Source organism: Psittacula echo, assembly GCF_963264785.1.
Source record: "Psittacula echo genome assembly, chromosome: 2".
NCBI lineage: Eukaryota > Metazoa > Chordata > Aves > Psittaciformes > Psittacidae > Psittacula > Psittacula echo.
In genome coordinates this window covers 82,439,104-82,451,975 of record NC_137737.1, presented here as the reverse complement: position 1 = coordinate 82,451,975, position 12,872 = coordinate 82,439,104, and the positions used below count along the sequence as shown (strand labels likewise).

Here is a 12,872-nt window from a genome sequence, read left to right as displayed (position 1 = left end):
ATGCTATGGTACCTTCGAGCAGGTTTTAGGTAGAAAAATTGATTAAATTCCACATAAAACAACTTCACTGTAAATTATTAATCCAGCCCTGAGATGGAGCATTAAGCAAGTACAGTCAACTTCAGGGGAAAGTATTAATCCTGGACTTCTATTTTTCACCAGTGCATTTCTTCAACCAATTACCACTTAACCATCCCACAATCTCAAGTTTTCACCTCTTTAGTGCCAACTAGATAGTCCAAACCACCCAGCTAACTGACATATGGTACTACCAGTGAAAACCTTCAACACACTGCATCTCAGCCTCCCAGGCCTAGGATCTTCTCTTGGCATTTTGCAGAAATGGAAAATGAAAGATATTCAGATAAATGACAATGTCAACTGCCCCACAGTTAACATCTGGGACTACTTTGCCACGTATCCCATTTAAGGTATTTTATTTTTTAAGTTAAGCCAACCTTCATCTCACTGGAAGAGACAAGCTCCCTGCTCTTCTTCCTAGAAACAGGAAGGCACACCAACATACACATCCCATTTGATAAGTACCAAGTCCATTTTAACAAAGAATCCTCGAGCCAGAAGCTATTAAATCCCTTTTTCAAGAAAAGAGTTTCATGCAGCTCTCTTGGGAACTCAGAATCTGACTTGCACCCGGAAATGCATCTGCTTTGTAGCATTGTTACTTATTCCTGTCTTGAGCAACCACTTTGACTTCATCCTCTGCAGGTACTGCATATCACGCTGCTGAGCATAGGCTGCCCCTTCAGGGAGAGAGGAGGAAGAGAAAAGATGGGTATGTGTAAGCAACTTGTATGCAAACCAGCACATCTGTCCATTTACAGCAGCAGTCAGCTATATGTTTTCCTTCCCCTACTGGCATGTTTCTTTTCACTTTTCTCTTGGGCAAAGTCAGTTCCCTCTATGAATATCCACAACTGTGATTAAAGGAAAAGGCTGTTTTGCATTCCAGTACTGGTATAGGTGGATGTGATTCTTCTGTTTCAAAAGTGGATATAGACATCACTGCTCCCAATCAGAAAAGTATTCTACTGTCAAAGAAAGACTGGTTTATGTTACATTATTAAATAGCAAGAGCAGTGGTTTTGACAGCAGAAACCAACAAATCTTAGGAAGTCACCAAATACCAAAACACACGTTAATGCATTGAAAGGCTTGCACAGAAGCTGCAGTGGATTTTAGACGCATACAACTTCCTGTAACTTACTCTGTTTAGATGTCAGGAATGAAAGGGAACTAAATATAAGGGTACTAAATATAAGGGATACTGCGTAAAACCTCAAATGTGAAACAAACTCAACCTATTTAATTGCAGAGTGATGACTCCCTAGAACTAGTTCCTCCGCAAAAACCCCACATTGTCACTCACCTGTCTGACTTGTCCAGCCCAAAGCTCTGTACTGCTGCAACACCCGACCCACGGTTTTCTTGTGGTTTGCTACAGCCACTGTTCTTGACAGACCAAATCGTTGCTTGTAGTATCTCATTAAAGAACGATGACCCACTCTTGCACCTGCTCAGAGGAGGGAACATCTTATTACGTATAACAAAGCAGCTTCCGAAACGTAGGACTCGGCATATTATGAAAACTGTAGAAAATACCTGTGCTGAGAAATGCTTTTAAAAATTCTTAAAAGCTTCAGGACTATTAGGAACTCACTGTAATTACCATAAGAGCTGCCGTAGTGCACTCTACCTTGAAGAAACAAAACCAAAGAATGCTGTTGTTCAAGACAGCCTCAGCTACAAAAAGGCAGCTATCAGAAAACTGTATTTTAATTAGGGGAAGGAACACACAGGCAATGCTATTTCAAAGTAACCAGGGAAGTAACTTGCTGACATTCAGGAAGTCTTCTGTAACTACATAGTTGGCAGCCATTTTCAGAATGAAAGGACTGAAGTTCCATCATACAAAACCCACCAAACCAACCAACCAAATATAAGCAAGAGAGCGAAATGCTACACAAGGCAAGAGAAAGATTTTTGAAAAGAAATTAGTTTTTCTGAACTAGTTTACTAAATTAAGTTACCAGCTGCCTCCTTAAAAAATACCTACACTAGATAACTTCAGTTAGAGCTTCTCCAAGTTGTACTGAAACAAGATATAGAAACGTTGTGAGTATACCATGAGAGTCACATGTCAATGTAAAGTGAGCAAAGAAACCCCCTGCCTCAGTCCACATACACATTAATGTTGAAAAAGCTGAACTACTTGGTAGTGGAAACAATGAAAGATGAGGACAAAACCCCAAAGATAAATGCAAAATTACTTTCTCTCAACAAAGTTAAAAACAGTGACCTATGCTGCAGGAAAAGGCTGCAGCTATAAGAAATACAGAAAGTATGTTGTAACACAAATACTATGCCTGAACTACCTGAAGGAAGGATTAGCTCCATGGTGTCATCATCATAATCCAACTCTTTCTCTGTTGGGCGCTCTCCAGGCACCTCCACATCTTCCCCATCCTTGTGATCAGGGTAACTGCTCCTGTGGAAGAGTAGCAGTACATTGTTTGTACGTGGTGAGCAGCCACAACTATCCAGAATCACTACATAGAATTGCCACACACAGCTATAGCAAGCCACAGATACTGTTAAGTTTCACCTATCTTGGCTTGAGAGCTCTTTCCAGTAGCACCCTGCTTTGAATACAGGCTGAAGACAAAGTCCACCCATCCTTCACCTGGTTCTATGTGCAGAACTCAGCATGGTTCTGCTGCTGCACACTTCACAGCAAGTTAGGCTGAAAAGCCACCACTGTGCAGCCCACTTACTCTGCACAACCATTAAATGAGTACTCCAAGAAGCTCCACTAAATCTGTCACCATAATAGGAGGTATTTCTGACCAAAATGAACACAGCTTAGGATATGCTATGGGAAGTTGAACAAAAGGCCTTTAAATATCAGCAGTCGTGTTTAACTCCAGCTATTTAAAAAAGTCCATAGTAGGTATTAAGTCCATAATCTGCCTAAAAGGTAAGAGACAGTTACACCCTTTTATGGTCTCTGCTGGTGCACTGAAATCTAAACTCAGTAACAGCAAACATACAAAACAGAATTCAAAATATATTTTCACGTAGAACTGGCATTAGTGGTCACAGGAGAGGATAAGCAATCATGATGTTATGCTTACCTAGAAAAGCAATGAACCAGCTATGCAAAATAAGCATCAGAACCAGAAACAGGATGAAATGTTAAGAATTAATAATAGTTTCTGATGTAATATTCAACTGTCCTTTTGTCTGTTCCAGTCTGTGCTCCATTCAAAGAAAGGCTTTCTCACCTAAAATCATAGAAGTCTGCAAATTCCAGGGCAGCATCTCCATCTGTGAAGAGTTTGCAGTGGCTTTTATCATTCATGTGAGCCTGTACTGCTTCTGTAGAGTAGAAGGATTTCCCTTTTTCATTGCACCAGATGCAGATTTTCCCAATGCCAACTTTCTCTCCTGCAGAAAACATTAACACCTGTATTGGCCTGAACAGAGCCTCCCTTGTCAATAATTAACATTTCTGTAGTGTAGCTTCCCAGCTTGCAGACAGACAGATCGAGCAAGAGCCTTGAGCCCTTGATTTCTACAACAGCCCTGCGGTTCCTATGCCTTGACCATATGGCTCCATCAGGGACAAATCTGTGCATTTAAAGGTTCCTTATGACAAAGTATTGATCAAGATGTATTTTCACCAACAAATTTCATACTTCCAACAGTTTTCTATCTGATACTTCAAAATTATTTTACTCTCCATTATTTGTAAGCTTCAAGAAGATATATTTTTTTATTGCTTTTAGCTCGCTTACAATGAGGCAAATACTTGTGAACCATTAGTAGTTCATGTGCACACTTTAGTAATAAGAGTTTTGTCCTAGATTACATGTAGTTGGACAACTTTCTCAGCATTAGAAAACTAATACAGGTACAAGACCACGTTTGCTTAGTGAGGCTTTCTCTTACTCTCCCCAGAAAGACTGTGGTCTTGTTCATGATCAAAATATTGGGCAGCACTCAGATTTTTACACTAAAAAAAAACCAACCCAAAAACTTTTAAAGTCATATCCAAGAGAAAGTAAGCAATAAAGAAATTGGAGAACATTTGCAGGCATACCCAGGTACTTGATTAGTCCTCTGAGATCCACAAGGTACTCTATATCTGGAATGAAGAAACTGTGAGCTTTTGTCATATGTGCCACGTTTTTTGTGAGAGATCTGGAATGGTGGGGACAGAACAAGCAGTCTGTGACTGGTATGGCCCCAGCAGGAGGAGTGCTTTCAGCTTCTGCCTGCCTCTCCTCTTCTCCTCCCACACTTTCCATCTCTTCTTCAGAGCCAATCTCTTCATCAGAATCCATATCTTCCCAGTCTTTAAAAGGAAGTTTTAAAACAGAATTATTTATACGATTACTTGTCCTAAGCAATAGGAGTCCCAATTAAGCTAGAAAAAGTTACCACGGAAAATACTGCATTTTCTATTCTTACAGTTAAGTGCCACACTGTCACTTCCAGGAGCAAGAATATACGACTGCCAGTAAAACACCTTTTCTTGTAAGATGCATATCAAAGATTAAGTCTGCTCATAAAAAAAGTTGGCAATTCTAGTATTCTTTCCCCTCCATTTTCTCAACTATTAACACTTTATTGCTGTTATGAAGCCTTAAATTTAATTCACCACAGCACAAGAATGCAAGCATGGCTCATTAAAAACAATACAACTCCACCAGAATCATGCAAATACTCATTTCCAGAAGTGAGGGGAACCACACTCCTGTTCATACATACACCTTTAACAACAAAGAACAAAGCCAGCTGCCACAGACAACCTATGTGTTAGTAAACACCAAGATATACTAACAGTTTTACACAATTGCAAGATTACTGCAGAGCTGATTAAGGGATAAACAAACCAGCAATCTGATTATAGTTCCAGAGGGGTCTAGAAATCTGGTTTAAGGAGTTCAGATCTGGGGCAGTGAGCATTTTGCAGTACTCTGTTCCTACTAGTCCCCTTTCAACTGTCATGTGCACAGGGTCTGTGAACAGGGAACACGGTGCTCTCAGTGCTGTAGGATGATAATTACAGAACTTTGCTATAGGAAATAGCTTAGTAATTTTAAAAGCCTCACACTGAATTAACAGGACTTACAGGAAACATTCCTGGACAAACGCTTAAAAGGAAAAAATTAATATTCAGAAACCTACCAGGATTTTAGCATTACAATTTATGACTAACACGTTAACATAAAACAGGTGCAAGTTGGCTCCTTCTTTAGACATTAAAAAGCATGTTCAGAAGCGTATGTTTCTACTCCTGTAGAACAGATTCCCTGAACTGCAACTGAAATTTCACCAGCATAAAACTGCTGTAACAGATGTAATAACATGACGCAATGGTTTCAGTAATGAAGCAGGCATAGTATGGTCCCACTCCATTCACACCTGCCCCCTTGCTGCAGCTTAATCACCCCATTGGGCAGCTCCAAGAGATGCATTTGGAGCTGCACTGTAAACTACAGCACTGAAAGCATACAGGTTACAAATAAGCCTTTTCTGGGAAATCTTAAGCTCTGATCTTTTCAGTTGTCTCCTTTCCAGGCTGACCTCCAACAAAGACCTGTCTCCACACAAGCGGTGAGGGAAAAGCATCAGGAAAAGGCAGTTGGGGTGGCAACTCCTGAACCAGTTTTAATACAGATGCCGACATGCTGAGAAGCTATGCCACAAAGTGTAAGGCAAACCTTCTCCACTGGTCTTGATAGGCAGAGAAAAGCAAAACCCGCCTCACTTCCTTCAACAGATCAGTGAAGTGATTGGTGGGACAACAGCGAATGATCGTGATTGGACTTTTGTTCATCTATTTTTCAGAAGTAGTTTTAGGGTAACCTTTTATGTTAGTCTTCCTTAAATGAAACTGCCCCTGGATTCTCACATGGGAAACAGTGCTGAGGTTAGTAACTGCTTATATTCAACCTTCACACGCATTAATATCTTGACAGATGGCAGTTCAGACACTGACACGGAGTCCTTGACAGCAAGCATGGGCCAACCTTTAACTACTTTGTTAATTTATTGAACACGAAGATCTTTTGTGATGGGAAATGCTGTACTACTGCAGAAATATAAAGAGGTTTTTAGGCAAAACCGTTTAACCCAAGCTATCTATTGTCAGTATGTTTATTGCCTTACCTTCTTCCATATCCTCTTCTTCCTCTGCCTGTTGTTTGGCCAGCTTCTTCGCTTGCTGTTCAAACCACTGTAGCCGTGGAGGTTTTTCCAATCGCTCTCTACTCTGCGATAAGGTGGCACCTCCCACAGAAACAGGAGAGCTACTTGCATCACTAGGAGGCAAAGGCATCTTCTTTGGAGAGGAAGACGGCTGAGCTCTGATGGCTTGCTGAATAGCTGCATTCATTTCATCTTTGTTCAAACTCTCTGGAGCCAGCCCCTTTTCCAGGTTCTTTTCATTTAGTATTTTCACCTTCTTACTGACAGCTTGGACAGCTTTCTTCTCCAACTCTAAGTGCTTCTTGGACTTCAAGTGATTCTCGTAGGCATTGAAGGTGGAAAATCTCTTGCTGCAAACTGTGCAGTAAGTGGCAGTGATTTTATTCTGCTCCTCTGCCACTGCTCTCTGTGCTAGGACTCTCTCTTGGAAGTTCTCAGCTGTAACAGGAGGCATGTCAGCGACCTTACGCTTCAGGTTGTATCTATGCCAGTCAGTTTTGTAATGGGCACGCTGAATGTCAGCATCCTTGAAAGCCACGCGGCAAGTGATGCAAGTGTAGGTTGCCATTACTAGAAACTGGGGGAAAAAATAATAATCACGATAACAAAGGCAAGTAATAGCCACAAAAAACCTCAAACACAACATCCTGGCAGCACCCATGTAAGGCAACGTAAGATATACAGTTCTTGTACAGAATTAAATTTATTAGACAACTACTCTGCTGTCCTGAGATCCCACTTGGAGTACTGCGTACAGTTCTGGTGTCCTCAATATAAAAAGGACATGGAACTGTTGGAACAAGTCCAGAGGAGGGCCACGAGGATGATCAGGGGACTGGAGCACCTCCCGTATGAAGAGAGGCTGGGAAAGTTGGGGCTGTTCAGCCTGGAGAAGAGAAGGCTGCGTGGAGACCTCATAGCAGCCTTCCAGTATCTCAAGGGGGCCTATAAGGATGCTGGGAGGGACTCTTCATTAGGGACTGTAGTGATAGGACATGGGATAATGGGTTCAAACTTAAACAGAGGAAGTTTAGGTTAGATCTAAGGAAGTTCTTTGCTGTGAGGGTCGTGAGGCACTGGAATGGGTTGCCGAGGGAAGCTGTGAATGCTTCATCCCTGGCAGTGTTCAAGGCCAGGTTGGATGAGGCCTTGGGTGACATGGTTTAGTGTGAGGTGTGTTGGAACTAGATGATCTTAAGGTCCTTTCCAACCCTGACTATTCTATGATTCTATGATTACCAATCAGCATGCTATGTACTGAAACCAGGACAAGGGGCAAAGGAAGAAAAAAGAAAAGACTTTGATACAGTTATCAGAGATTACTCATACCATGGCAGCTGCAAGAGGATCACAGCTCTGGACTTAGCACCCACTGTGCTCATCCAGGGTAAGTCACAGGATGAGAGGATTCCCAGCCTTGGCAGCAGCGCTTCGAAAGCTCTGCACTTTTTACTGAGAATCAGAAACTAATGTTTCTTATCAAGCTTCTGTTCTGCCAATTATAGGCTTTTGAGGAGACCAGTGATTGCTCCAGAACAAGGGTAAAAATAGGAAAACATGCTTTCATGCCCACTTCCCATTTTCCACAGCCTAATCAGATGGGAAAAAAAGCAATCACATTTAAAAATAAAACCCTTTCAGCTATTTTAGTACAGTGCATGTTCTGTCAACAAAACTTCACACTGCAGAACTGTTAATCTGGAGATTGGGTCAGCTATTCCTACATGTAGTGCCTGAAGCCACTCCCACTCCTGGTCTTTCTCCACTTCTCACCATTCATCTCAGCTGTGCTACTTGTGCTGTCAAAGGAGAGCTGGAGGGCAGGGACCTCCCTGATGCTGTCCTTTCCAAAGCTACATGTTTTCTTCCTTCCTTTTCAGTGTTTAATGAAACTTTACCTTTTCTTCTTTTTAAACAAAGTTGGTGGAATCTCTCGAACACTCTGAAGGCAAAGAGCAAAAAACCGCATTCTAACTGGAGATCAGTAAAGCCACCCCCATCCTTTAAGTGATTTAGAAAAATTGTGGTTTAATCTGAAAAAAAAACCAACTAGCACATCAGGAGGAGGAGGTCTGAAAGCAGGCACAGGAAGAGCAGCCCTCCGAGAAGCTACTAACAGGGAGAAGCAGCAATGAAAGATGCAAGTATGCAGAGTTGAAAGGTACCTTATGAAACGCTTGTTCCCTGGAAGAATTGGACTTTACTGCTGCCCTATCTGTAATCCTACGGTGACAAAGAACACATTAACAGAAAATAAAGGCCAAGATGTTATGTTTGAAATAGTGTTACTCATCCTTTCAGTGTAACAGATGCAATTTGTTTCAGAGAAAAATATATTCTCTGCCTTCCAAAGGATCCTGACTGCTCCCTGAAGCACTGCCCTCCCACCTGCAGAGCTCCCTATCCCTTTCCCAGTCCAAGCAGGTATTTTAATGCCATAAATCAAGGGACACGGAATCATGCTGTTAATGACAAAATCCTTACAGAAACCTCAGGGACAGAACAGTCTGGTCTATTTTGGCAGGGAGTTGAAACTAGCTGATCTTAAGGTCCTCTCCAACCAAAACCATTCTGTGATTCCATGACTACAGGCAGACAGCTGCTACACACTAGATTACCCTGTGGTTAACTGAAAATAAGGAAACTCAAAACAGGCCAGAAAAGGTATGTAACCGAGAGGATCTAAAGGCATAAACCTCCATGTCTGACTACTGAGTGGAGAAATAACGTTTACCACTCCAGCTGTGTAAAGCAGAAAGAGCCCCTGCACAGCCTCGCGAGGTTTCGCCAGCTCTGCCCCTTACCCCGGGGCACTCTCACCCACAAACCCAAAGCACTGAGGCTCAGGAAAACGAGGCTCGAGGCACTCACAAGCCTTCAGCCCCAGGCTGTTTCTCCCCACAGGGCCTTTACGACGCCTGCTGTTCGTCACTTTTATGTGAATCTGAATTCATCCGGCGCTCGTAAGGCTGACACAAGATAGGCCTGAGCTCACCAGCCGGACACGAACACTGACCGCAACGCTTACACCCGGGGAGACCTAAACGACTGAAATAAACGGAATCAAAGCAGCACGGAGCCTGCCGCTGCCTCCAGACGTGACCCGGACCGGCACCACAAGGAGGATCCGCTCCACGGGAGCCCAATCCGCACGCCCCGGCCCGCGCGGCCCACCCGCTGCGGCTGGGACCGGGCCTCGCCCCTCCTGATAGAGCGGAGGTGTGCTGTCCTGGGCCGGGCCCGGCCTGGTCGCCTCCCCGCGGCCTCTCCCGCCCCCCAGCCCCACGGGACACGCACCTACCACCCGTAGGGCGAAAGGCCTCTGCTACAAGAGCAAGAACACGCCACGCTCTACCACGCAGACGAGCAAGGCCTCCTTCTTCCGGCAAGGGAGCCCCGCCCCGCGCCGCTCCCGCCCCCTGCCGCCGCGGAGGCCCTACGGCCCGCCATGCCCGGTGCGCCGCCAGAGGGAGATGGCGGCCCCTGGGAACCCTGTGCCGCTCCTGCCCCCGCCGCTGTTCGGCTGAAAACCAACTCTCCTGCAGCCTGGCTCCTGAAGTAGAATTATAGAATCAGCTGCGTTGGAGAAGACCATTAAGATCAAGTCCAACTGTTAACCCAGGACTGCCAAGATCACCATTGAACCACGTCACTGAGTGCCTCACCTATGCGGTTTTTGAACACTTCCAGGGACGGTGACTCCATCACTGCCCTGGGCAGCCTGCTCCAATGCCTGAACACCCTCTCTGTGAAGGAATTTTTCCTAATATCCAACCTAAACTTCCCCGGCGCAGCTTGAGGCTGTTACCTCTTGTTCTATTGCTTGTTACTTGGGAGAAGAGACTGACTCCCACCTCACTATAACCTCCTTTCAGGTAGTTGTAGAGAGCAGTAAGGTTCCCCCGAGCCTCCTTTTCTCTGGACTGAACCCCAGTTCCCTCAGGTGCTCCTCATCACACTTGTTCTCCAGACCCTTCACCAGCTTTGTTGCCCTTCTTTGGACCCATTCCAGCACCTCAATGTCTCTCTTACTATAGTGAGGAGCCCAGAACTGAGCACAAGATATGAGGTGTGTCCTCACCAGTGCAGAGTACAGGGGGTGATCACTGCCCTGGCCCTGCTGGCTGTGCTATTTCTGATACAGGCCAGGATGCCGTTGGACTTCTTGGCTGCCTGGGCACAAGCTGGCTCATGTTCAGTGGCTGTAAATCAGCACCCCCAGGTCCTTTTCCTTTACATACTACTATGTAATGTTGTCAGACGGGTTCAGTGGGTGCAAGCCCAGGTCAGGCTGGGAAAAGACATAAGCAGAAACTCTGCTAAGGGGGGTCTGGTGGTGTCCTTGTGGGGTTTGGTCGTGGTTTTTTCCTACTTTGGGAACAAACATACAATTCAACAGGATGAAAGATAAAAACTAACACATATTTATTAAATGGTTTTATAAACAATCAATATAATAATTCCATGTTTACAAAATAGTAATCAGGCTAGGTAAAGTGCTGCAAAATACTTTAAATAAAGACATTTTTGTAATTTTCCAGTTTCTGGTTACCTGGACAGGTGTTACTCACAGACTGTTGACGCTGCTCATACGCTGAGAACAGACAAGGAGACTACAGGGAAATTGTTCAGAAAGCTTAGACAGCCTGGAAAAAGTGCAAAATGAACAAAACCCAAGTAAAACGAGTATTTCTTCAGATCCTATTACTTTGGGTTAGCATGATTTCCCCTCCTCTGCATGGAGTATGTTTTTTTTTCCCTGAACAAACTGAAGGACAGTAAGTAGCTGTGTAGTACATACACAGAAAGCCATGTGTGCTGAAAATAGGTGCTTTTATGCTGGATTTGGCACTATGAAAGCCACCCACTGGCCAAATGGCGATCCCTCTGTCACTTGGACGTACTAACACAAGGGGAAATTTCATGAATACGAAGGACTGAACTGCATCCCACAGCCACACACCGTAGGGATGTGTGAGGAAGCCACTGCATGGCAAGGGAGGGGGAGCACTTCAGCCCCACTACTGCAGAAACACATGGCTTCCTCCATTTACTGCTAGGTGAGAGCACAGCAGGTAACACAAGCAGTACTGATTCCACAGCAAGATCATACTCTGTTATCCCATGCTCATATGTCCACACCCTGATCTATGCCCTCTTGCTGCCTGTGCTGCCTTTTGACAGGAAATGGCACACCCCCAGGCTTTCCACGGAACAGACGCATGTTTCAAAGCTCGCTTGCCTTTCTTCTTGCCTGTGTATTTGGTTTTGGAGGATGAGAAGGTGATGACAGTGCTCCGTAGGAAAGATGCTGTGGACCATTGTGACAGGGGCTTTGAAGTAACTGCCATTTTGTGGCAGCTGCTAGCATACAGCAAGGTGAAAGTTTCTGGAGGGATTTCCAACTGGGCAGTGTGCAAGGGATCTCAGAAAGGAGAGAAATATTTTGTGGTTTTTGCTGTCAAACTGCTGTCATTGGAATGTATCGTGTCCAAGCAAAGTACTTCTTATGTGTGCTTCTTTGGGAGAAAAAAGGTGATTTCCTGCAGAATATTAAACACCCTTCCACTATCTGAGGAAGAATACTAAATGTTACAGTATTAGCTCCTTCTGATTACACAGTACTTAGGGACTTGAATGGACTTGGCTACCATGAGAAAATAAAATTCTAAAGACACTCAAATCTGTTTCAAAATTATGCCCCTAAACTTTAATGATTGCTCGTCCAAGTTTTGCTTTTTTTCTTTCTGAAAAAAAAAAAAAAAAAAGACTCGGACCAGAGAAAAAAATCAATCTGTCTTTTACCTTGAAACCAGAAAATGGATCATTTACAAAAAGTCCAAGAAACTCCTCCAACTGCTTTTCCTTCTTGATCTAAACTATTACCCTAGAAGAGTGCTCCTGCATTACGTATTTTTATGACCACAAGTATTCTTCATGAAACAACAATAAAGTGCACGCTGTTATAATGCCATCACTGACACCCATCAATCCATCCCAGAAAAGCTAGGCTAGGCTAGGCTAGGCTCTGCTCTCTCCCTCCCACCTCTCCCTCTGCTGTATAGCCTGTTTCTCTCCTGGCACCAGTATCCTCCTGTATGAGGAAGTACACAGTTGTTTGGGCGTCCTACAAAGTTTCACCAGCAACTTGGAAGTTGGACTCTTCTGACTGTATAGATTGTCCTAATCATGCAGCAAGGAATAAGCATTTTAACTCATCTAAGAAATTTAAATGGCTTTTAAACTTACTGATTTCCCAGGAAAAGCTTATTTTTGTTTTTGTTTTTCAAAAGTGAAGGACAGTCTGGGGAAAGCTAAAAAAGAAACTTAGCAACCAATGCTGTAGAAGTGACATGGCCATGTTTTTTTAATCAATTCCAGAAACCTGATTTTAATGTCAAGATGATGTAATTTCAAAAGCTGCATCTTGGATCTGTATCCAGCATCCACTTAGTTCATAATGGATTTGATAATGAAGGCACAGGCTCACTTTTTTGACTGGCAAAGGACAGCAAACACGGTCAATATGCATTACTGACACAAATGCACAAGCAACAATAAAGCTAGTGTCAAAAATTCTCAGCATTTTCCATTTCGCTACACTCTTTTTGGCCATCTGCCTGTTTTTCATCTTAAAA

At 43.7% G+C, this 12,872-nt stretch overlaps 1 protein-coding gene across 4 annotated transcripts; it reads right to left on the bottom strand.

Moving 5' to 3' along the window:
- Positions 1-359: 359 nt before the first annotated feature.
- Positions 360-9,641, bottom strand: ZNF622 (zinc finger protein 622). 4 transcript variants are annotated; one of them, XM_080611415.1, is made up of 8 exons: positions 9,532-9,594; positions 8,133-8,267; positions 6,196-6,811; positions 4,121-4,375; positions 3,303-3,465; positions 2,394-2,506; positions 1,388-1,531; positions 360-761 (listed from the first exon to the last, which is right to left on the bottom strand). In XM_080611415.1, the coding sequence occupies exons 3-8, from the start codon at positions 6,800-6,802 to the stop codon at positions 634-636; spliced, it is 1,410 nt and encodes a 469-aa protein (XP_080467541.1). In that variant the 5' UTR covers positions 6,803-6,811; positions 8,133-8,267; positions 9,532-9,594; the 3' UTR covers positions 360-633. The 4 variants fall into 4 exon arrangements, with proteins under 4 accessions (XP_080467541.1, XP_080467540.1, XP_080467539.1 ...); XM_080611414.1 differs by lacking the exon at positions 8,133-8,267 and having other exon boundaries at positions 9,532-9,641; XM_080611413.1 differs by lacking the exons at positions 8,133-8,267; positions 9,532-9,594 and adding an exon at positions 8,008-8,025.
- Positions 9,642-12,872: the final 3,231 nt, after the last annotated feature.